The following is a 26,426-nucleotide window of genomic DNA, read 5'->3' as shown; positions in this document are numbered from 1 at the left end:
TTTGCCTTGGGTGGCTAGTGTCTTCCTATGCTTGATAGCTTATATTTCTTATGGTCATGAAATATGCAATTAATAGTTCTTTTAAGCATTGTTTAAATATTAGTTAAATTTTGTTTGTCTTCCACTCTCCTCCCAGCAACCTGCCAGCGATACATAATCTCATACTGCATGTAACTTCTAATAGTGGACAAAACTCTCTGGGTGAATATTTCTCTGACTCCATGTGAAATGGAGATCTAAAGGAGAAATGACACAGCCTTGGACTACATCATCGATTTGCAGATTACTGTAGCTGTGCTTGCTTGAGATTTATTTTCCCTGGTGCAACCAATATTCATTTGACTTCGGTAATTCAGAAATCATACGGGATATAAAAATCTACTTCTACTTGCAGCATCCTTGTCACTGATCCTCATTCTTTAGGAAGAATTGGAAGTGAAACTCCACAGCAAAGTAGTTGAACATCACACTAGTTTGATAAGTATTTTGTATGCAACATCAGTTATCCTAAAGTTGCTTCATCTATCAGTTGTGCTATATACAGCATTGGTACTTGTGGCTTTTGTTTTGAGAAGTAGCCAAAATAGGATTTGTCAGCCATTTTTGAGTGCTGTTTATCAAGGGGGAAAAGCGTACAAAGCGTACAACAAATTCTTAAAGTGATGGCCTACTAAAATTGCGGTTTTACACCTTACTGGATGAAACATACCCTGTTTTCATTCACTTTTATCACTGGGGTGTTTTTGTTGACTCTACTACAGATCTTTTATGGTCACTGGACAGCCACTATATAGATTTCTTTTGGTTTTAGGCATGCGTGTTGAGTGATCCATGCAACAGTGAAGAACCTGCCATTGTACATTTCATATATTATTGTTGTACCAGTTGCTCTTGATTTCGTTAGCAGGATGCTGTTAGTTCCCCTCACCCTACAGTTTCATTCAATGAAAACATCTGAAAAGACAAACATGGTAGAGAGCCCAGAGCTACATGATGCTGCATTGTGTGGCCCCACAACAATCTTTAATAATAGCCAATCCTGCTTTGGCAATGGTGGGCTTGCTTGGAGGAGGTTCTGCCTTCTTTTCTGCTGGGCTGCCTGCAATGTTCAAAAGAGGACACCATTAAAACCAAGAGCTGGTCAAACTATTTCTTCTGACTTCTGGCTTAAAGAATGCAAGCCTTTCCTGCCCTTCTCCCCCTGCCCCCTAATTTTTTAACTCTTGTTTGAACAATACATCTAACACTTTGGTAGTAACCAAGCTGGTATGCGGGTTGAAACTAAGGAGTTGAAGAACAAAAATAGTGCTCAAATTGATTCTCTCATCAACTTGGATGTTGTAATTAGGAGAACAAGATAAAGGTAGGTTTTGATTTTTCAGGGTGAAAAGAATCTTATCTCTAACATTGCATTTAAAAGCAATGACATGAAGTAAACTAACAAGGGAGATAAATCATGCTCCCTGTGACTAAAAAGATATAAATAATTAGTGATGCACCTTAAAATGTCTCTATTAACCTTGTACTTGAACTTCACAGTCATTCCACATCCTTCTGGAAACTCTTTAGGAAGATCTTGATTTGTGCAAAATGGCAGTGTGTTTGGATACAAACCTCTTCAGCTGGTGGACCAAATTCACTTTCTAAGAAGGGCACCACTTTCGCTTGACTATCTCCCTGCCTAAGAGCTCAATTTGAGACGGATCAAAATCAATCTGTTAACTTTTACAGCTCATGTTGTGACTGTTTTGTTTGAAAGCTGCAGCTATGTGATCCCTTGGAAGCTTTTAATCTGCTTAGTTTCTGAGAAATTAGTGTGTTTGCAGTTCTGTCCATAAGTGATTTGGGTTGAGGTGATCAAAAAGCCTATTTATGCTGGTAAGAAGTAAGAAATTTGGGGCAGCTGTGCAAGTTTGCAGTCTTTTCTCTAGTTTCCATCTTGTCTGCAGTAAAACAGGCAAACTTTGCTTCTGATATCCTAGTATATATCTTAAGAGGTTTTTTCCCAGTTATTTTTGCAGAACCAGATGGGAAAATGATTGGCAAAAATAAACTTAGCTGCTTATAAAAGCAGGTTGTGGCAATGTGTATTCAAATATACTTTGCATATTTAAAACATACAAAGCAATTTTAAAATGGCCATAGATGACTTGGATTCAGTTTTAAGCGGTAATTGGGCATCTGAATTCTAAGTGGCCAGCAATTGCTGACACACTATCTTTTTTCAGGATGATCTAGCTAGATTAACCTAGCTTTTGGCAGAGGCTGGCCCAGCATGACCTCTGAAAATGCTCTTATCCAATTGTCTTTAGAGTTTTTCCTATTGTTCTTATTTTTTTTTAATGTTTAGGAACTCACTGGTAGGAGATTGTGTTGCTTTGTCTAAAGGTTTTAACTTGGTGCGAAGGAATTCAGCCATCTCTTTGTCTTCTTCTTTCTCTCTGGTGGAAAAAAAGAAAATAAATGTTACAGAAATAATGTTTTCTCTGTAAATGGGACAGTTAAAGCTAGAGTAGCTAGGATCAAATCACTAGTAAACAATTAACTTGTTTGTTCTTTTTTAAAAACACTTAATTTTGCTGCTTATTAAAGAGCAAAATATTTGCCGAAATGAAAACTGTAACAAACTTCTTGTAGAATTCAGAGAGAATTTTCCCTCAAGGTTCTTTACTGGTCTCTGATAGTGTTGGATTCATTATATTCCCTAGTCAGTGGATTTAAACCATAATGTATCGCCTACTTTAAGTTGGCCTCACAAGTGCTTCACAATGCTTCCTCTACAAAGTAAAAGAGAGGATACATATTGGTGTGATTGTACTGCTTATTTTTAAAGGCCTGCTTAGACAAAAGACTGGATCTCATGGTCTTCTGCTGTTAGTGTTTACCAAAACCAAGTATATTTCTCTTTGCCTGAAGATGACAGCATTAGGCCCAAAATAAAAAGATTGTGTTGCTAACCTTGATTGTATCTATTAATGATATTTCCATGTTAGCTTCTTTGCTATTTTGTTACTTAAACATTAAAAATGAGCACACTGAATATCTCAGTTTAGAGGAAAAGCAGTTTTTATTATCAAGAGTTTTAAAGAAAAGCCTCAGGTTTTACTGCAAATGTGAATTGACACTAATGTGTTCACATCTGCATAGTGCATAGCAGTACATTTTCAGCAGCCTACAATTAGGCTTCTGTATTGTCTGGCTGCTGATGAGGTTTTTGGAATTTGCACATCGAACCAGCAGTTGAGAGCCCTGGATTACATTACTAGCTCAGGCTTCTTGTCAGCTGTTGACTTTGGCCAGCTCTCTTTGATCAGCTGTAGGACTCTGGCAAGCTTTTTTCTCTCCTGTCCTTTGCTTGCTTAGAATTTAAATGTGTTGGAAGAGATATTGTCAGTTAGGATAAATGGATTGATGAGCCTTGAATGTTTACTGTTGAAAGAGACAGGGGAAGTAATAGCAAAACTCTGATTATTTGTAGAGTGTTGGGATCTCAGTGCAACAGCTGGAAATGAACTTTTAAGGAAGACCACAGGTTTCTCAGCAACTTTGGGCTAAGATACCGAGATGAAACCATTCTGAGACTTGCTTATGCTTTAGGTTGTGTAGACCTGTGATAGTGCTTGCATTCTCTTTTTTTTTTGCTATGGCAGGGTGAGAATAGTAATAATAAAGCCTGACGACATTAATAATTTGTTTAAAAAAGAAAAAAAAGAAAAAGGCAGGTTTTAGATGTCTACAAATTTGCCCCTGGTAGAATTCCATTTCATGTCTACTTCTCATGCCAAGAGGATCCTCTGGTAGCAGCACAAATCCTTCTCTTTTTAATGGTAAGTGCCCAGACACTTTCTGGTAGGAAAGTAAGAGACCAAAGCCCGCTGTAGTCATGAGATGACTGAATCATTAATGGGATAAAAAGCCACAGAAGTGCAGTAATCTAGTTTTAATGTTTTTCCTATGGAACTGGGAGGAGGCTTTTAACTTGGTAAGTTGTTTTAAAGGACCAATTCTCTCCTATTAATGTCGATGTAAATTTTGTCAATCACTCCAGTGTAGTATTAGACTTGTGAAATCTCACTAGGAAGTTCAGCTGCTTTTAGTTCTTACCGTAATCTCTCCACCTCTGCATCATCTACAAGAAAATCTCTTTTTTGTACCAGTCTATGGATCTTCTGAATCAGTTCATCCTCTCTTTGTTTCTCCATCTTTGTTTTTTCTTTTTCTGGTCAAAAACAGAGAAAAGAGACTATTACTTTAGATTCTAGGGCCGAGGGGTGGGGGGAATGGACATCGCAGATGTCTAAGAATGAATTGTTGATTGAAGCCAATGGTTCTTTAGACCTGAGTCCTCAAAACCCCAGCAAGTTCTGGTCACTGCCTCTTTTCTCTCTTCCACTTGCTGCTGTTATGTCTGATCAGCTTAATCGTCTGTAGACTGTGGGGCTTGCCAAGCCTACTTTTAATATTAAATTACTCTGCAAGACACTGCTTTGAATTTTTTAAAGAGCTTTGGTAAGAAAACAGTCCAGGATGCTTCATTAAAATCCATGGTACAAACTCCCTTTAACCTCAGGAGAAATGAGACCACACCAAAAGGAACCATTTCTCTGCATTTCATGACAGCTTTGGCTGTTGACTACAACACTTTTTTCTACTCTGGTAAAGCAGGTGAGCTGCAAATCCACACAAAAAGCATAAACTGTAAAATGTGGAAAAATAAATGAAAGTGTTTATTTTCCCTGTGCTTCAAAAATCTGAGTAATTACTATATGTCCTTGTTAATTGGCCAGTCTGTAATGACTAGGTTGTCTATAAACAACATTTTTTGTGACATGAAAGATGTGCCTGTCACAAACTAAACCTCATGAATATTAGGGATTACAGAGCTGTAGTTAAGGTTATAAAGCAAATGTAGTTAAGACAGAAATCTTCAAACTTAGCAAGTGGAGCAGAGATGAGAAAGCCAGAGGCAAATCCCAGCCTATGTATTTCCTCAAGAAGCTGAAAATTTTGATTAGCTGAGAAAACACTTTGTATTAAATCAAGAATTTTGGTTTTGAGCAGTAGAACTGCATTTAGAGAATCATAAAATTAAGTACAGTAAGAGTTGTGGGAAGAAATGCAAGCTACCTGCAGTCTGATGCATCTGAGCTATGTTATGTCTGCTGATTGAACTTACAAGATATTTTTAACAGCTAAATAAATCAGACATTTGAAAATAATTGATACAGCTTAATTTTGGATCATAGACTTCAGGACACTTATTGCTGGGAATTCCTGCAATAAATCCGTTCCTTAGTAAGTGACATAAAAGTACCCTGAATATATTTTTAAGACAATGAAATTCTGTAAGTCTCAATCTTAGAAAGTCATGCTCCTTGGAGAATTTTAAATTATGGTCTGCCAGTAGCAGGGGAAAGAATTTGTAATATAACATAAGGCTGCTCTGTCTGTGATGTATTTTCAGTGTGTTATCTTTTAGAAATGATAAAGGAAGGTGCTTACTGACTGCTATGAAGATTTCAAGACCTCTACATTGTTACCTATGGAGAATTCCTGTGATTAATGCTGAATTTGCAGCAGAGAAAAAAAGAGAATGCTTAGAAATGTTTTTTCTTGCTTTGCCTCTTATGTCTATGGAGCAAGGGATCTCCTCCTCTCACTACTGAAGGTAAAAGTTACTTTCTACTTCATTTCAATGTATCCTTTTCCCAGATTCAGATGTGCTCTCCCATGATATCCTTCAGGAAACTGCCTGCCAAATATATGCATCCTGAATTGTGGCAAAGTATTGCATACTCTATGTACTATAAGACTGATCTCATGTCTACTGAAATTGGCTAAACCATGTCTACTGAAACTAAAGAGCAGGTATCTCTAAAAATCTGTATACCAACAGGAAAATTATGATAAAGATGTTATGAATGAACCCATTTCTGGAAAGTATTTTTCTAGGTTAGGCACAAGCTGTGTAACCACTTAGTTCTGTGTGAATGCCAGCAGCTTCTTTGTCTTCGTTGAGACAAAAGTATTCTTGTTGCGAGTCTGTCAAAAGGTGGTGCTGCTGGAACTGCGCATACTTAATTCTTAAGTTTGCTGAGATTTGCAAAGTGCTAAGTAGAAACTGCTGTCTGTGGATCTCTGCTTAAGACTTTGTGACTGGAAAATAGTTTCTAAATGTTTTTAAAAAAGAAAAAAAAAAAGCCCACAAAAAAAAAGAAAACTGATCAACCCTAACTAAGTTAAAAGTAAGGGTAGGAAAGCTGCAGTCTAGAAGAGGTGAGGCAAGGGGAATCATTCATAGATTATTTTCTAGGATTCATAATCCTTTCCAATACCATTTAAACCAGTAACGTACCAACAGTGTTACTAGAAATTAAAAATGTGACCTGTAAGTAACTAAGAGGTATAAAGAAAGAAAAATAAGAAAGACTATGAATCCACTTTTGTTGGGTGCAGAGAAAAGTGGAAAAGTTCTTATACAATTAAGAACGTGTGGCCTCAGAGTAGACCTGTTTCCTATTTCATGAGTGACCTTCTCTCTCCTTTCTGGGGAGAAAGTTAAAGTTGCACAATAAAATGCGGGGGGGGGGGGGGGAAATAAGAATAACCAAAGGAGAGTCAAAACTTAAAAGAAATGGGGGGGGGGGGGAGCGAAATAAGAATAACCAAAGGAGAGTCAAAACTTGTCCTTAATAGTTAGGGAGCAGCAAATTATTTCTGAAGAGTGCTAGAGGCCATGCAACAATATCTAGTGTAAATGGCCCACTGCAGTCTGTACTTTTTTCTTGAACAGAGTAGGGCTGTTGTGGATGATCTAAAACAGCAAAGCTGTAGTGAAGCAAAATTCCTCATTGATTTTAGCCGGAGTTTGGAGTTAAGGACTGCAAAACTGCCCACCACTCTGTCGCTCCTTAGAGCAGTGAATTTGCAGAGAATTAAGGCAAAAGAGAAAGCAGACTTTTGCCCCTTGCTTTTTATAGAAACCCATTTTACTTTATTCTAGAATTTACTTTATTCTAGAACGTAGACTTAACTACAGGTGTGACAATGAATTGGTGTATCTAGGAAAAAATCAATCACGTTCACAGTGATGGTTATAAATCCCTCTCCTTTCTCCCTTTTATCTCGGGTATCTCAGCACTCTGTCTTTTCTACCTGACAATCTCCATGCCACTTGGTTCCCTTGAGATTGCCAAAAGAGTGCAAGATTTAAGGAACGTGCACCTTGTTTGAGTGATATTTGCAGAGCTGCTGTCAAGGGAACAGTGAAATACAGCATGGAAAGAAATTTAGAGGCCAGCAGATAAAAGATGGGAAGGAAAAAGTGAAGAAAAAATAAAGACTAGAGGAAAAAGATATGAAACTCAGCCTTGGGGGTAGATTTCTGATTGTTAGGGGCAGAGGTGTGTTCCTGACACCACCCTACCTGTGCATCACCCAAGCATTATCCTAATATTGGGTTGGAGACAGCCATTACCTGGGATTGCTACCAAACTCTGCAGCTCTTTCTTAAGGTTCATAATGTCTTTGCACAGCTGGATGTCATCCATCCTGCAGAAACAGAAAAAGCATAGTCAGAGACATGCAAACTCCATCCTGTGTTGATGGGATCAGCCAGATCTCATCTGAATATATGGTACTGTCCCTTGCCTGGGACCTATGCATCAGCTTGAAATGCAGAGGTTTAACCTTGGAATAGCAGAATGAACTGATACTGTTCATTCACAAATTTTAACAGCAAAAGGTATTTAATACTAAATGCCTGTCGAGCCCTTGATTACTTGTCTTACTGGGATCTAATTTGTGTGTAGGTCATATCTGTCACTGCAGATTATTTCAGATGCCTTTTGCTTTCTTGAATGTCACCGAACATTTTGGAACAGTCATTCAAAGTCATGAAAGAGACAGGCGTGCCATATTGCACATACTGCAGCAACAGTTTTCACTAGGGAAAAGAGTAAGGATGAGAATAACAGGGAACCTGGAAAGGGGCAGCAGAAGCTGATACATTATGTGGCACAGCCAAGACAAAGTTTATATTCCACTACCAACTTTCTTTGTGACCTTACTAATAACTTAGCCCTGATACCAAAGATCTGTCATAATTTGGCATCTAACTATTTTGAGGTTTTGTGCCTTGGGTGAACGTCTTCCATGGTTGATGTGAGTGCTTCAAATCCTTGATGTGTGCAGAAAGTCCATTAATGTTAAGACACAGAAGACAGCTAAAAAAAAAATCTGTAACATCAGCAGAAACTGCACCTTCAGTTCTTATTGAAACTGATACCTATCCTGAGAGCTGCTATACTGAATTATTCCCCTGGAAGCTAGCAAACTTCAGCATTAGCTTCCTGGCAAATGTTGTATTTTACTGTCTCAGCCATATTGGCAGCCAAGGCTCAGGTGTTGGTTCTGAGGGCTGCATCAGGGGCTTCCATTTTGAAATCACGCCCTGAAGAATATAAAAAACAGCCCTTGTGATTAACTGTACATTCTTCAACTCAGATGTCACCAACACTATCCTTGCCCACAGATCTCCTTGTTTCATAATCCTGTGTCTGAAGAGTGGATTGTCTGTTGCTTAAGCACCTGAAGGTAGCTGAAGTGCTATCGGAACATGGGTTGTCACAGTGGTATTTCAAGAGAGGAAACCCAAGAGATTAGAGAGTGTGTGTGTGTGTGTGTGTGTATGTGAGAGCAAAAGCACAAAGGATAATGCAGTCAAATTATTAAATTAAGTGAGGAATGGAAGAAGTAGGTGTTTCTGGCACAAATAAGATTTTAATCACAACCCAAGAGCTTTTATTCTCCCTGCTGCCTCTGCATGGAACGCAGGTCTCCACAGGGAGCTGTCCTTCAGCTGCTTTGCTCATATTATTAAAACATGTTGATCCTTTTATTATTTGCTGCTTTGGTTAACTCCATCTTGTCTGTTCTGCTACTTTCATTGTGCTATGACAGCTGTTCCTGCTGCCTTTTTACTTCTTTCTTCCCAAAATACGACAGTGAAATACCTCTGATAATAATCTTTATTGCTGACCTCTTTTCCTTGTTTAGGTGCCACTGTCACCTCTGCTGGGGATCTGCTCTCCCACCATACATCTGTCCTGTAAGACTTACTTTTATTGGGAAGATCAGCATGCTAGCCTCAGGGCTAGTCCATGGTTCACTGCTGCATGTGTTCAGGACACTTGGAGGCAGAGACATTTATACTGATGATTATTCTTTCTTGGGCTCCCCATATTATTCATGCTGATCACAAGCAAAGCCTGTTTTACTCTTGAGATCCATCATGCTAAATGGTACTGAAATTACTTTTATCAATTAACAATCTTAAACACTATCCCCTCAGGAGAATCAATATTCAAAATGTGCTGGGATGTAAGCAAGCCTCACAGCTTCTTATCCATTCAATGTTCATGCAGTTTGGGTGTTATATTAATATATAATGAGTGTTAATATATTTGAGGAAAATTACTATGGTTAACAAAGATGACAGTTTCTTGGCGAGAAATGTTCAGTATTGAACTGCTGTATGCAAATGATATCTAGCGGCCAGAACCTCAACTAGGGAGGAGACCAGTGAGGTTCTACAAAAGAGAGCTCCATGACATACAGAGAGAGGATATTCTTTTTCCTGTATCAGGTAGACTGGGCTTCATTCTGGGAAGATCTGAAAGATACTAACTAAAATATTTCACTGTATCAGTTTGGCTCCCTGCCCTCCTCAAGGAACTCCCAAAAGCTAATGTCACTGCTCTTCTCTCAGGATTTGCAAAAATTTAAAATATCATTGGCAGTATGTTCCAAGCAAGCAAGACCATCGATGTTCAGTAGTCCCTGTGCTCAATTTGTGGCAAAGGTACTGGCCTCATTTTGCAACTGTAGTTGCAATTCCTCCCATTATTTTGGCTCTTTTTCAATCTGACTGCAGAGCATATAGCTAGCACTCTCCATATATATTCTTAGCATCTCTTTTTCCTGAGACTTAAATTTTGTTCCTGCCTTGTAACTCCCAGGAAAGAAGTAAGTACGTGGCCAAGCACTTAAGGGCTGTAACAGCTCTGTGACAATCTGAATTCCAAAAGTCATAAGCCAGATGACCTCTCCGGAGGCCCAGCTCTGTAGGCTAGTGCATTTTGATGACTAAACCCACCATCTGTACCAATCCCCTTAAGCACATGGAACATCTTTCCTCCCATCTGTGTCAAACAGCCTTTGTGTTTCATCCACTCCATGGTGCTGATTAGGGGGAAGAAAAAAAAAAAGAGATATGGTTAAATGACTAAAGGAGGGCTATGGGACATATTCATAAAAATCATGTGAAGGCTTCTTCCATCTGACTTAATGAAAGCAGGAGGTGTAGTTGCTTGTAACTATAAAGCACATAACACATCTGCTAGCAAATAATACTGAATGTAGGACTACAATTGCTGTCCTGGGCAAAAGTACCTTGTTGCCCTCAAAGAAAAGGGAAGAGGAGGAACTCGGGAAAGAAAGCTCTTGGAAGGCCATTCAATCTGTACTGGTACTATGAATCTTTTTCTCTTTTCCCCCTTATGTTCTGGTTCTTGGATGTTACAGGAGGCCCAGGAGAAGTTAATGCTGCTTCTAAAAAAAAATCAAATCCCAGTGGATTTCTCATCTGAAAGCTGGATAGTCAGCAGGGTTTGACTGAAAGCATATTTGTATTACTGGCAGACCTCTTTAGGAAGTAAAAAGAGCTTTTGGGAATTTTAAAGAGAGCAGGAATCTGCAGAGTAAAGAAAACAAAACTCCTTTGTGTCCCCTAACCTTCTACAGAGAAGCTGGAGAACACGCTGAGCCTAATTCTGCAGCACTTTCTTTCCTATATTATAAGTCAAATCTATCAGAGTGCAAGACAGACAAGAGGAGAAGTTACACAGACTACTGTCCAGCTTATTTAAGAGCACTGTTATGCTCCCTGTGTACCTGGTGCTTTTCTCAAAGGAGAGGAGCACAGTCAGGTGGTTGGTCTGTGCAGAATGCAATGGCTTTTTCCCTATGGATACAGCATGGCACAGGGTACTGAAATGACACCCTTCAGGCTGGTTTATCTGCAAAGCTGCTTGAGACATTTGCATAAAATTTGCAATATACAAACAACCTTTGCTGGATTCTCTGTTCTCTAGAATAGATAGTACATTCTTTCCAATCCCTGTGAAATCATTTTTGATATTGTAGAAAAAACATCAGTAAAGCAAACAGCAGTTACAATATGCCAGTTTTTCCCCCAGAGCCAAGTTTTAAATGTCTGCCCAGCTATCTTAAACACGTGAGTTATGAACACGATAAAACATTTCTCTTATTAACAGCCCAAATCCATTCCTGGAGTAATTGCAATAGTATTGAATTAGGGATGAATCCTTGGTGTGCTTTCACGTATTCCTGACACACTGTCTGCAATTCTGCTTTTCTGTTTCTTGATGGCTTATTGCAAGAAACCCTCTGTATGCTTGGAGATATCACATAAGCATGTATTATTCTTTTCTCTCTTGGTATTTCAAGCTATATCATGAAAACCTAAAAGCAGGTTTTTATGTTTGCCCAAAAAAAGGTAAAATAGCTCATAATGAATAAACAGCATGAGCAAAAGATTTTCTAAACATGTCACAAAATGACAGGAAAATAAGTGGGTCGGAACAGTCTGCAGTAATCTGGCCCAGTGACTCAGCCCCAATACGTGTTTCTGTGGTCCAGTTACGAGGAGAAGAATGCTCTAAGCACTGTCATTCCCATAAAATCCACAAGTGAGGTGAGAGCATGAGTCACCTCTGCCGTGCACCATCTGGACTGAGGGGGAGCAGGACAAGGAAATAGAGAGGAGACCTCCCATTCAGCTGTGCCCTGGCAGGTCTCAGAGGCTGTGGAAGATAATGGCACGCAGGACTTAAAAAAGAAACGTTCTGTACTGGACAGAGAAGTGGTTTGTTTTGTTTCATTAGAAATTATTCCATAACAGCTAAATTTTTCTGTCATCTTTTCAGCTGAGGAAGAAAACCAAATTCCCTAGTGTAAGACCTAGTACCATCTAGAGCCATGGATGGAAAAAAAGCAAAAATGATAGTAAAGGGCAATAGGAAAATCACTAAACGCTCACCTTAACGGTCAGCCAAAGAAAAAGAGATGGCCAACAAGCTTTTCAAATGCTTAAGATTTGAGAGTAAGAATTATTAATAACAGCTACATAAGCAGCAAATATCTTTTTCTTTGATTTCTGGACAAGCAGAGCAGTTCAGCGTGTCTAGAGAGCTGCTGCCTTTGCTGAATGACTTTCAAAGCTAGAAATAGATCTGTGCTCCCTCTAGCATGTCTATAAGAGGAGGTCTGAGATTCTTTTGTCTTCTGTTATTAAAGTGCTTGAAGTTAAAAATGAATGTAGAGTGGTTTTTTTGGTTTCCTTCCCTCTCTGCCAAGAGGGTTTGCAGGCACTTAGGTTATTTTTAGTTCTGTTTTAATATATTCCTGTTGCAGAAGTAAAATGCTTGTAATTGTTAGAGTTTCTCAAGACTTTGATAATGCCAGTCTAGATGGCCTAAGAATCAGATATCATGCTAAGTCATGAGTTGACATGATTACATGTATCTGGACAAGGTTTCAATACAGGGATAAGAAGATCATCTCTTTGGTGCTGTCACCAATGAACATGCTGAACACTAACCAAGAGCAGCCAGTAGTGATGAAGAAATCTGGGTGGTTGAAGTAAAAAGCTGTGTAGAAATAAAAAAGAATTGCTACAGACAGAGATGTTAATGTGTTGTCAAGCTGCAGATTTGTTAAAATAAGGATTGAGGTGGGGAGGAGGGACATCAGTGGAGACTGCCTTTGGGGAATCTGGAATGATGAAAGTATTCTGTGAATAGAAGAAAACAAGAAGTTTATGTATGCCCCTCTTCTACTTTTGACTCCATTTTGTCCCTGTCAACTCATCTCAGTTTCTTAAAGCTTCTAATTATAAATCTGTGAAATCACAGGAAATGTTTAATGAATATAGCACACGTTGTCTGAGTCATTATGGTGTGTGTTTATCACCTTGTTATTTAGCTCAGCACCTGGTGCTGCTCAGGCTGGAAGACACAGAGCTGGCAATTAAGATAACAGATTGCTGACCAGCCTGCTTGGCAGGTCAGGTTACAAATCAAAAGTCCTATGATTAACCTCAACTATTAAAATAAGTGTGTCTATCTTTTCTTGTTAAAAGTGCTCTCTGTTGGAGGAACAGTGGGTAGAAGCACTGGACCACAAGTTGCAAAGTAATGTTGTAATTCAGCTGTCGTTTCAGACAATTGAAGATGGCAGGATTTGAAAATCTCAGTCCCTGGAGGTCATATTTAAGGCACATTTCACAGAAATTCAGAAAAGTGTCTAAAGAAGCTGTCTGTATTTCATTCTCACTGACATTGTTAAATTCTCTTGAGCTTGGCCATCTCCTCTGCCAGTTACGAAATTTTACTGTCAACTTCAATAGTAACAAGAGGAGCTTTCCTGGAAATGTCCCACTGTGGAGGGGAATACTTCTCTACATGGCAAAAACTGACTAAGTTAATTTTTCTAAACACATACAATAGAGAAGTTAGATTTAAATTCAGAAGTATCTAACCCCATTGCAGTAGCATACAGAAGACTGCATGTAAAAGCTTCAATTCACTGTTGAATTCATCACTGATCTATACTCTCCTATTTATAGCAGAAGGCAAGTGAGAGAGACCACTGAAATACCACAGGTCAAGAGTTACATGTTATTACAGAGCATCCTTGCCTATAGGAAGATCAACTGTGCAAAAGGGTGGGCCACAATAACTGTGAGTACTATACATGCATGATGTATTATGAATATATTATCTTGGATACATGGTCTCATAGGAGACAATTCATTCTACCATCCACTCATGCAAACCAGACCACAGGTAGCTAAGAACTGGGAAATCAAAAACAGTTTGGGATTAAAGGTTACATTTGGAAATACAGTGCTAAATTACTGACCTAAAAATGACTAAGTCAAAAGATTAAAGATACCCAGACCTGCTCCCTCTTCTATTAACAGCAGTTTGTGACAACCACAACATATATTCCATGTAGAAAATGCTATTTAAAGAAAATTTTCTATTAAATAGCTGTCCAACAGAGATAATAATGAAAATTCCTCCTCTTACATTTTTTTTTTAAGACACAAACATCTTGACTAACAGGTACTAAGTCTACAATTCATTAAATATGTTGCTAATGATATGTTTATCACTACAGATCACTAAAAAAATGCTTTTCCTTTCTGAGCATTTTAATGTAGCATTTTTACTGCCACACAGTTGAAAGTGTAAGGTTATATTTTCCTCTGGGATTGATTGTTTGCTGTCAAACCGGGCAGAGGAGACGGCTCTGCAGAGACATCAAACTGAACAAAGGTATTTTTCTTTCCTCTTTGAGAGCTGATTTGTATTTATACTTTCAGCTTAAAGTGCACAGTCTGGAACTTTGCAATTCTGTCCTGAACTCATGTTCCTGAGGCTTCCAGGCTCCCGTCTGAAGAGCTGGGAGACCCTCACCAGAGCTGGGCCTTCCAGGAGTTCCCAGTTCTACAGTGGGCACGCTGACATCCTTGAGGCTCCCAGATCCACAGCAGTCCCCTAGAAATGCTGTCCCTGATCTCAGAAGCCTCAGGCTTTGAGTATCTGACAACTTTCATTATAGTAACCAGGTTGCACCATTTCCTAGTTTACAGTTTCCTGGTTATTTCCTCAAGGACTCTGGTATTTGCAGGTGAGACACCATTGCAATGTGCTTGGATGGGAAAGATTAAACAGTCACAGCCACAAATTAATCCTATCTTGCAGAAGAGTGTGTGCCACACCAGGCTGTATCAATGGGACAGCCATGGCATCCCTCATAAAGCTGGGCTTGGTATTTTCCCTAATGGTACAGCCATGGTATCCCTCATAAAGCTGGGCTTGGTGTTTTTCCTAATGGTACAGCCATGGTATCCCTCATAAAGCTGAGCTTGGTGTTTTCCTTAATGGTACCTTATCTTATGAAGTCGACAACCTGACATGTATATTTATTGAAAAATATATAGCATAATACAACTGCCTCCTTCTCTACAGCATCCCAAAGTGCATCCTATGTTCCTAGATTAAGATACAATCAGGAAAAAAAAGGAAGGAATTCACAGTGAGTTGTATTGTTAAGATTATAGAACTGTGAAGAAAAAGGATTTATTACTCCTTTCCATGAAAAGACAGATCTTATCAGAAAACACTGACAACAACAACTCATGAAAAAAAATCTGGTTTTGTTGGTGTTACTTTGCACTATAGTAATAGCTAGGTGCTAAACTCAGAGAAAAGTACTAGATGCTGTACATGTAAGTAAACAGTCCTAAGAGAATTCCATGCTTAACCTTAGCAGAGAGAAAACAGATAATATACTGTACAAAGACAAAAAGTAGCAGAGAGAGAATCAAAACTAGCCAAGAAAGCAAAAGTCAGAACACCTGCTTAGCAATATAAAATCAGTGAGTTACCACCGCTATTCACATCTTTGACAGCTTGTTTATCTCTTTACGCTCTCCCTCCCTCTCACCCTTACCCAGGGTGATGCTCAGTGTGTGTCACTGCTGCCACACATGGCATTAAGCCACTGAGAAGTCACAGCTGATGCTACATTAGTGAGTCACTAGAAACAGAGATAAAGTATTTGGTTGAAAAAGTAATTAAAATTTGAAATGAACTTTGTTCATACAAAGACAGCAATCATTGCTGCCTTTTCTCACTTCAGAATGGAAACACTCCATGTGAACAGGCTTTGTAGTACAGTATTACTTTTCCAGTTTAGCCAGTAATGAGAGACTGTTTGTTTCATGTTCCCACTTTGTGTGAGCCTACTAGATTTACTGTACTCATTCTAAATTAAAACATAGGATTTCTAAGTTGGTTTATTGAAGGTTATCATCACCAAAGGAATTAACCTCTCACTTCTGCAGTTCTTGTGTAGCTTGATGTTGCTTCACTTTGCATACGTTGCATAAAGTCAGGCAATCAGCAGACATACCTTTTTGTACTTTAAAATACCAATGTGCTCTGCATACTGCGAAAGACATAAAGGTGAGAATCCTATCTGACCTCTGTTGATGTGTTATTGTCCTTACAATGAATAAATTTTTCTCCATGATGAATTTGCCCTAAATTTGAGATTCTACCATTATGTTCAATACCCTATAGAATGACTATTACTGACTATCCCACCTCTACTACTACTAGCAATGGGTACATCAATGTCACAACAGCAAAAGAGAGATTTATGGGTTTTTTTGCAAAGCGGGAAAAGGATAAAGGTTAAAAAGGCAAGTAAAGAAAAAGCAAGCCTGATTGGAAGCAAGAAAAAAAACCCAAAACAGGGATTAATTATGTACTCTGGACAGCTAATGAAGCTGTGGGACTGCTAGTATGAGTTTATTACCAGGGCAAAGTCAAGCTGCAGCAAACCTATCTACATAAAAGGTAATTGTTCCTGGGATTACAAGTAAGCAAACATAATAGTGTAAAATGGTCTAAAAACCTGAATGGATCTATGGAGAATTTGGATGATGTAGATATTATGAGCACTCTGGAGAAGAGGGAGTCATCTAATAATGTGTAGTGAGAGCGTACAAAGACAATGACCAATTTTAATTTTGCTAAGTCAATGTGGAGGTGAATTTGGCTTTTTCACAGTATTAGTTTAGCAATGTAATAACCACACAGACATTAAGCAATACTCTGTTATATTTATAATATTTTTACAGATAAAACAAGTTTCACAAGGTAAGTAAAACTGTTTTCAATAATTGCCTAAAGCAACCTTATTGGGCTTACTATTTAATATCTTATATTCCCTATACATTAAAAAATTGCCATTTAGTATCACCCACATGGCAGAAATAACCACTCCCAAGACAGTTATCACAGGTGGAAGCAACTTCCACAGTTTTAGTTCAAGGTCATCCAATATAGCTGGCTTGAAGTTTTGCTTTCCATCTGGAAAGCCAGCAGTATCAGGCACTGGCAGATTTCCCAAGGAGCATGTTTCATGATGACAGTGAAAGCTATTTTATAAGAACTCCATACCTTTTCTATTCACAGGCATAGGGAGTAACTGTGGGTGATAAGATCTCACCTACACTATTAATATTTACTGGGTCAGAATATGCTAATACATTTTAAAATGCATGAATTTTGCACTACAAATGATTTTGAGGTTCAGTTTTGATCTGTTCCTATATCATATAGAGGTCTGAGGTTTTGCTGACTGTCTCCTCCGTCAGCTAAGCTGAGCTAACACATGCATTATCCATTTTTACAATTGTGTCTTTCAGCACGGTAAACTTCCATGCCCCCCAGTGATATGAATCCTAAACTGCTTCTGAAGCCACACACAAGTATCCATAGCAGTAACACATTAAATGTGCAACGAAGAGCATGCTGCCTGAGCAGCTCCCTTGGCTTTTTGGGTATGTTATCTCACCAGGAAAGAAAAAAAAGAAGTGGGACAGAAGAATTAGAAAGGGAGAGAGAGTGTGCATGTTCTGAAGTGGTATGTTTGCTTTCCTTAACAGCAAAGCCAGATTGAAAATTTACAGTTTGACCCAAAACTCTTTTTATAGAAAACATTTTAAGAAATGAGCTGAGAGAAGCCTGAGAAGCGAATGAGGGGGAATGCTGGCTAGCTATAAACTGATGCTTTTCCGTACATATTGTCTCCTTCATATCAATACGTGCTGAGTCCTCAGCTTTTCTGAAAATAAACCCAGAAGAGCTGGAGATAGCATATGATGGCTTTAAGCTATATTTTCATTTCCTGGGCTGGCTAGAGATGGTCACAACAGCTCCTGGCATGATTTTATGAAATTTCACAATATAGAATCATAGAATCATAGAATAGTTTGGGTTGGAAGGGACCTTTAAAGGTCATCTAGTCCAACCCGCCTGCTGTGGGCAGGGACATCTTCAACCAGATCAGGTTGCTCAGAGCCCCGTCCAACCTGACCTTGAATGTTTCCAGGGATGGGGAATCTACCACCTCTCTGGGCAACCTGTGCCAGTGTTTCACCACCCTCATTGTAAAAAATGTCTTCCTTATAGCTAGTCTAAATCTACCCTCTTTTAGTTTAAAACCATTCCCCCTTGTCCTGTCGCAACAGGCCCTGCTAAAAAGTTTGCTGCCATCTTTCTTACAAGTTCCCTTTAAGTACTGAAAGGCCGCAATAAGGTCTCCCCGAAGCCTTCTCTTCTCCAGGCTGAACAACCCCAACTCTCTCAGCCCTTCTTCATAGGAGAGGCAATGACTATGGTTGCCTGAGCTAAAATGCACAATGTAAATTGTGGCATTACCTAATTGAGGAAGGCTTTTATAATCTGAATCAGATTTTATAATCTGAAAATTGATTCCATGTAAACTTTAGGTAATTCTTCATATCAAGTATTCAGCTGGAAATAGTACGGACTTCCTGGATATGAAGAGTACAGCTGTCTTCAGCTGCCCTCCTTTTCTTTTTAAAGGAGGAAATAATAGCATGGAGCAAAGCAAAGGCTTACAAAGGCTAATATCTGACTTGCAATTTGCATCAAGGTCTGAGAAACATCATGACCTGTTAATCGATTGCTTCAGCTGATTTTGCTTTCTTTATTTCTTTGTATTGATAAAAAGAAAAACAAAAATTATCAGAAAGCTGGCCTCTTTTAAAGTATACACTACAAGATGAACTATTTCACTTTGGTATATAGCATGTAATCTGTTAAATAGATAAAAGAGTTCAGCTGCTTCCCTTGCTTTTCAGATCAAAAATTTCAGGGGACAGGCTAAGAGCATGCTGTCAAACATCTAATTTTATTGAGCTTCACTCAGCAGAATTAAAAAGCTGTGTTTTGCAATAAAGAAGCCTCACAAATCTGAAAATCAGAGATGTCATCTGGAGTTTCCTGTTTCTTTCCTGTTTCTTGTACTGTATGTTTTTGCCTCACTTCAGAGTTCCACAAAGTTACACTGTTTAAATGTATCTTTGTGTTTAGTTTTAATTACTGAAATGAGGTCTCACATTATGTTTAGTATACCAGTAAGGAATTTCCACTTCCATCTGCAAGGCAGAGACAAAAGAGTGTACAAAGGACTACAAAGCAGTACAAAAAGAGAGAAAAATCACATATATTGAAACTGTACAGATATTTGTGGTCTTCACTTAAAAATTTGTGGTGTTTCATTTTTAAACAGGGTAAATCATGTTTCCACTGTTCTCACTGAATGTTCACTTTTTCTGTATTTTGGGGAAGTTTTTCTTTAACACAGTGATAGGCAGACTACAGAAATATCTATATTTGTCTAAGAGCAAACACAGGTATTCCCCTTCAACAGTAAATTATTGGTCTGTCACTAAAAACCAGTATGTACTGCTCTGTGTGGCTGTGGACAGTACATGATTTGTGGGCCTGGTATAGAGATGCGGACGAATTGCCACACCTTCTTAAAGATACCTTCTGAATTTTAAAATAATTTTGATGGATATTAGTACATACCTGACTTATGGAATTATGGAATTATGGAATTTCTGGAAGCTGTCAGTAGATGTCTGCCAGACAGTTTAATTTGCAGAGCTGTGACCCGTAAACTGCACTGAGTTCAGGTTTAGACAAGGGTATGTGGCCTTCTTGGGTGCTGTACTTGGGGTAATCTGAGCAGTAAGTGTTTCTATTGAAGGACAGGTGGAGGACACATGCATTTAACAGCTCTGCATCCAAATATCCCCCAGTTTTCACGAAGGCCTCCTGGGACGAACTCGCCAGTGCTCCATTCCCTCCCACCGGAGCCAGGGGCATTGGAGGTGGTTGCTAGAAAAACATTTTTTTTTGAGGGCCTTAGCTGGCAGCCCACAGCCCTCTATGCCACATAGCCCAGCAGACAATAAGGGGAGTGCACAGAGTTTGTGAGGAAGGAAAAAAATTCCTCCAAGCTGTTGCAAGAGGAAGGTGGGTGTAAGGGGAAGGGTTGCTGCAGTGGCCCCACAGACAAGGCAGCCATTTTGTATTGGGTGGTTGAGCTGCGACCTGCCACAGAATGGCAGCCATTTTGTCTCATGTGGCTGCAGAGCTCATTTCACCTGTGCGGGCAAGCAGTTAGCACTGCCTTGCGCGGCTCTGCAGTGGGAGGGCTCCTATGAAGGACTCCCTCCAAACTTTAAAAATAAAGTGTGCCCCTTATTAACGGAATTTTTGCTGCCCTTTCCCTTCTTTAACCAGAATCATAAACCTGCAGGCAGGTGAGGTCTCTTATCTGGTGACTGGCTTCAGTATCGTGTGAATTACTGTTGCTGACTGAGTGTCCAAATCTCTTTCTAAAGGTGGAAAATTTCTTCCTGAGGAGTTTAACCTTTCTGTCGATGGCCCAGAGCAAAGATCGTGAGTAATTTTAATATCCAGTACAGAACAAAGCAACTCGCTTATTCACAGTGCGACTGTTGCAAAGAGATGGGAGGAAATTCATAAACTGAAAAAGCAAGCTTTGATGTTTTAACTCAATACTTAATCACAGAAATGTATGTGAAATTTGTTCAAATATAATTGAAATTTTCCTCACTTTAATTTTGAAAACTGAAAATCTAAGTCTGTGGAACTCATAGTATGTTTGATAGACACAGGCTAACAGATGAGACAGAGCCTGCTTGGGTATGTATGGGAAAACAAACCACATACAGTTTTGTATGGTTTTTGAACACTACTCTGTACCACTTTTTAAGTCTTATACTATTAAATCTTTTCATTTTTTAGTTTAATCCCACTGCCTTATTCTCAACTACTTTAGGACCTGCTTTGAAATAATAATGATTAAGTATCTGGCTGTTATTTCTTCACCATCCCACTCTTTCTTTCACCCTTACAGGGTGACTCTTCTAAAGCTTTTAGCGATGATGAGCTGTTCAGTAAAGATTTTATTTAGATACTGAAGTGCTACCAACTGTGAGTACCGTAATGTAACATTTGTGTAGTGACATAGGAGCGGCGTATTTCATTTTATCCCTTTTGTTGTCCTACAGACTTCATTAGTCATTGGTGATACTTTGTTCAGTGGGGAGAGGGAATATGGACCTCAGAGTATTACTATGGTAAAAATAGCGCCTCAGTGCCTTAACTTTCAAAGCAAGGAAAGCTGTCTGTATGTTTTACTAACGACTCCCTCATGTAGAGTTCATGTCACTTGAAGAGAGACATTTTTTTAGCAGGAAAAGTTTTTACTGGTTCATGCACAGAAGTTTGAAAAATGCAAACCAACTCTAGGTCTGCTGAGCATCCAGACCTTGGTAGGGGTTTTTTTTAGCTGGGTTTGCTTTTTGTTTTTGTTTGTTTGTTTGTTTGTTTGTCTTTGTACTGGCTCATATGCTAACCTCGAGCAGTTCTCTGCCAAATGTCCGTATTTTATGGCTACTGCATTTGTTTGGGCAAAATGTTGACATAACAGTTAAAGACAACATCTGTTGTTGCAGAGCTGTTTCAAACATCAGTAACGGTGAGTTTTATTATCAACCCATCTCGATCTTCTTTGTGCATCTTCAAGGAAAACAGTAATTTCAATTAGCATTCTTAGAGCAAGTTCCTTCCATGGATTAAACCTGCATCACTCCGACGGGAAGAGCTCGCTCTGATTTCCATCAGCAACAGGTCTAGCTTGTAGTGTTTTGTTCTTGAGTTTGTATTCTTGAACGTGAATGTTGTTAAAATATAGTGTCTGTGCTGTGAAGAGTTATAGTAGTTGCTGGTGTGTCTAAGTAAAGCTGACAGGCTGTAGGCCTCTAAGAGGAGGGAGCCACAGCCACCATTAGGGATGGTGATACACTCAGAGCACAAGCTTTCCTTTTTTTTTTTTTTTTTTTTTTTTTAAAGCACAGCTACAATGTACTTTGTCCTAACTTTAGGATCTGGCTACATGTGAATAAAAAATAATCAGTCATACAGAGAGACAGTGAGAAGAATGAACCATTACTTTTAAAAACTTAGCTAGAGATTTAAGCTGTCGCTGGATGTGTAAGTGATACGGAATTATTTCATCGTGTTCATGGTTTTATAAGAACTTTAAAAAGCCCAATTTAACTCAAGTTAAAAGTTACTCTGTTGCTAACAGCATGAGGAGAAAAAAGAAGAATACAAACATACCACACATTTTCTCCATTACGATATGTATGTTTTATCCTTTTGTTATAATTGAACAAAAAGCTAAAGCAGGTGCAAGAACTAAAGAGATCTGGTTCTCATTAAAGCTGGTCTTGAACTCAGTGGTCTGAGCGTAGGTGTAGTACTCCTAGTTAGCAGCCACATGTTCAAAGTCGAGTCTGCCTTAAACCTGTCTGAGGTGGCTCAGTTTCATGCCGTTGGTTGTATAGGTCATTCATAGGGGAATCTAGTCCTGTCAGAAGAAAGCAATTACTAAAATCCATGACCTACATACAGACTTCTGATCTTGGGACACTGGCAATGCATTACTTCAGGAAACAACTGAAAAAAATCAAATATGGCCACATATAAAGTCTTCCAAAATACGTCTATGAATTATAGTTTATGTAATTTGCTTAGTTAAACAGATACAGAACTTGGACCACTAAGGTAACTGTGAGTTGTGCTGTTAATCTCAGCAAAAGGTCATTAAAAGACATTTGTCATTGAAGACAAATGCAACCGAGCCCCTCTCTCAGTGTAAACTATCCAGAATGAAAGGCAGTAAAGAACAGGTGCTGCTATATTACTTGTGCATCACTAGCAACATGCTTCTCACTTGTCAGGAATAAAATGTAAAAACATTTTTAAAAATGAGATAAAGTCAAATAGACAATTTTTTTGACTCCTAAAAGCTATTAAGAGAAGCATGTTCTAATTATGGAGGCCTTCGTGAGTGAGAGAGGCTGCTTTTTCTTTCACAGTTGATGAGCCAGTATGAAGAACTTGCCTGTTGTAAATGCGCTTAGAAAGATGGGAAGCCTACACGGGGCTTGAAAAATCACAATCAGTGCAGTCTTGGTTCGCAAGTAAAGTCCCAGTGCAGAGACAGATACTATCTCACCATTTTATTCGGTGGTATTAACAAACTGAATTTAACTGCCTCAAGGATTAATAAGCAGTATCAGGATATCATGCCACAGAGAAGGGAGCAGTTGGGCTAGAAAGCTGTGTGAATATCCCTGGAAAAGCGGTCATCTTGGCCTGCTGCTGCTGAAGGAATGAGAGGGTCTGCGGCAGTGGCACAGATCTCAGTCCCTCTTGCTGAAGACAGTACCAGCAGCAACAAGCTTCGCTTTCCATGACTTAAAACTAAGACAAAAAAGTGGGGCCATGTCTGGCCTCTGTCATCTGCCTGCTTTGTTAATACCTAGGGCCAAACCTAGTGGAGACTTCGATGCTCAGAAGAGCTTTCCTCACTCAGCCAGTGAACGGCTCGGGAGTGCTCTTGGGTAGCTCTAGGCAGAGCGCGTTTGGACGATATCTAATGCAGGAAGAGTACTGTTGCACAGTATGAATGTTAGTTATATTCCCTTTTCAATAAGCAAGCTCCTCTGTGTTAAATTCCTTACTCAAACACCTGCTAGGCAATACAGAGTAAAAAAGTGTGCTGAGTGTGACCATGGAGAAAATGAAAAGAACAGGCTGGATACAACAACAAACAGAACAAGTGAAGAACGTGCAAAACGATGACAAGCAGATGTCCGCCATGGCTCTCATTCACTGGGACAGTTTACTTCAGTGCTTTGTTTGATATAGAAAACGTCAAGAGAAGTACAGGGTTCAATGATGACGCTTCTTCCAGATTAAATTTATGTACAAGCCAATAACCAAGTAGTTAACTTGACTACCAGGAGCAGGTGTGACAAAACCTTTCCTGTTTACTTTATTTGTACCACTACAGCATTATTAAAGTGTCACTATTACCAGTCCTCATTTCCAAAGGTGTCTAAGCAGTGATTCTGGGCTGAAGTCTTCTGGGATAATACTCAAAGACAGATATCTGTGCTGTTTGAGGGTGAGGCTTTCAACTCCTGGCAGTGCAAGTCAGGGCACTGAAATTAACCTCCAGGTGTAAGGGTTAAAGTACCAGTCCTATCTTTTTACTTTAAAGGGAGAAGAGAGCAAGTGAGTTTTTTCAGGCTACTATAGCTTCATTAATACCAAGGGTTTGGGTTAAGCAGGTTTTAGATCTACTGAGGTTCTTGGCCTGTCAGCAAAGGCGTTAGTTTCTGACCTCAGGTACTCACAGAGAGATGGGACTTCAAAGTAATATGCTCCTTATTAATAAGTCCTGGTCTTCTAAATTGAGTGATTTAGGAATATAAACCCTATTGACTTCATCATTAGAACTGGATTAATATTCGTTAACCTTCAGTGAAGCTCCTGTGCCTGACCCTTTTGGCAGTTTTGAAAATCTCTCTTGGAGTATTGCTATTTAATTTGACATATCAAAATGTGTTTTCTGTTCATAACTTAATGGCTTCCATTTAACAAATGTCAAGTCTTGGCTGCTATTAGTCCAGAACAGAGTGTGCTCTCTTGTGACATGAACTGTCTAAGACCACTAATGAAGTGAGGAATAAAGCTTGAATTAGGTTAGACTGCGGAAGCTCCAAATCCCCTACCTGTTGGTATTTTCTTGAGACAAATATTCTTCCCACAAAGGATTGAAGTCAGGTATAAAAATATGCTCTGTAGACACGTACTTTGCTAAAGTTTCCCTTTGTAAGTAATAGATCCCTTTTATGTCTTCTGCAAATCATGCTGAATAAAAAAGGTGCTGAGTAAAAAAGGTAATTTCCTTTGCAACTACAAAAATCATTTCCCAATGGCATTTTGCAAGCAGTCACCTAACTGGGATGCTCTTTATCTTTCTTCCTTTTAAAATGTCAAGCAGATAAAAGTCTTCTAAATAGCATTCTTTCCTATTTTGATTAATTTTGCATAGTGTTTTCCCAGAAGTATTGATACTTACATAAACCTGAGTTCTGATTCTCTTCTGACTAAGACTTCCCGAAGTCTCTGGATCTTTGCCATCTCAAGCTCAATTTCCTCAGGCATCATTGTTGTTTCAGCCATTGAAATGATGTCAAGTTGATCTGTGTATGAAAGCAGAGGAAATGAATTAAGCTACTCAAACTGTCTTAATGGGGTTTTTTAGGAACGTAAATTTAATCACAGAGCTATCTGACTATGGGGTAATTAATGCAAGTAGTAAAGAATATTCTAACTGAATCCTATGTTGACTGGTTTCTCTATTGTTTTGCTTATTACTTTCAATGTAACCATTTTGAAGTAAAAGAATCCCTAAGCCAAAGTGACATTCATTTTGTTAGTCATAATCTATCATACCTCTAAGGAATCCCAACCCAGTAGATAACTACAGCTACTGTTCTTTAACTGATATCACTACAAACTTTGAAGGAACAGCCATAGACTGCTACAAAACTCACTCAAAGCAATTACTTGCAACTCTGAAGAGTCCTATCTTGGTGCAAGTGCAGGCAATGTAAACTGATGAAGGTTTCCCATCTTTAATTCTCATAACTCTTCATGCCATTCCACCATCTCAGCTTGACTAACAGCTAAAGCCCAAACCCGCTAGAGAGGAGCCAAGAACATGATTAGAAATGATGTAGGGCCTAATCCTTCAAGGGGCCGAGTGTTTCTCACTAGGGCATTGCAATCAGTTGAGGAGACAAACAGCACTTTGTAGTAACTACTTGGCAACTGGTAAAAGTGGAACTGCCGACGGACGGAAGGGGAACTGCCGACGGACAGAAGTCCAGGGTCCTTCTATGATTATTTCTCTATAATTGATGTCTTTCTCTCTGTAATCCAGAGAGAAAAAGGGCTATGAACTGTGTTCACTGAAGGTAGAAAGCACCAATTTATAGAAGGTGGATTTGGGAAGGAGCAACTTGGCCTCTGGAAAAGCTTATTCCAAGGGTTCACCACTCTTGGCCTTCATTTTGAACAAGAACTTAGAGATTAAAAAATAGAGTGCCTGCATGTTTTGGCACCCAAATGGAGACATATTCCTGAAAGCCTGTTTCAACTGTATTGATTTAAAAAAGGAAAATGGAGAGGTCAAAATGTACTCAGCATGATTATGCAGAAAACAGGAGACAAAAAGCATCAGAAAAAAAGCTGTTCTATTGATTAAGAGGAGACGAATTCTGAAGTCCCTCATGACAGACTAAGCACAAACAGCTGAGAAGAATTTCTGACAGAAACTTGGGAGTAGGAATGAAATTACAAAATCTCAACAAACACAGTCCCTGCATGAGTTCACAAAGACCTGTTCTCCCAAATTGGAAGCAAAGTAAAGAAATTCTATAGGATACAAAGAAAATATATTTTCTTTCTATATAAAAATATATAAAATCTTTTTTT

The 26,426-nt window shown here is 39.0% G+C and overlaps 1 protein-coding gene across 1 annotated transcript; it reads right to left on the bottom strand.

Moving 5' to 3' along the window:
- Positions 1 to 890: 890 nt before the first annotated feature.
- Positions 891 to 25,129, bottom strand: LOC104070560 (chromosome unknown open reading frame, human C16orf45; the record flags this gene model as incomplete). Its single annotated transcript, XM_009572166.1, has 5 exons — positions 891 to 1,099; positions 2,359 to 2,441; positions 4,105 to 4,219; positions 7,478 to 7,551; positions 25,006 to 25,129. Coding segments are annotated over 5 exons (509 nt in total), but the record flags the coding sequence as incomplete, so codon positions are not given.
- Positions 25,130 to 26,426: the final 1,297 nt, after the last annotated feature.

This window comes from Fulmarus glacialis, unplaced genomic scaffold (genome assembly GCF_000690835.1).
Source record: "Fulmarus glacialis isolate BGI_N327 unplaced genomic scaffold, ASM69083v1 scaffold24652, whole genome shotgun sequence".
NCBI lineage: Eukaryota > Metazoa > Chordata > Aves > Procellariiformes > Procellariidae > Fulmarus > Fulmarus glacialis.
The sequence above is the reverse complement of the archived record's forward strand: the minus strand, read 5'-3'. Positions and strand labels throughout refer to the sequence as shown.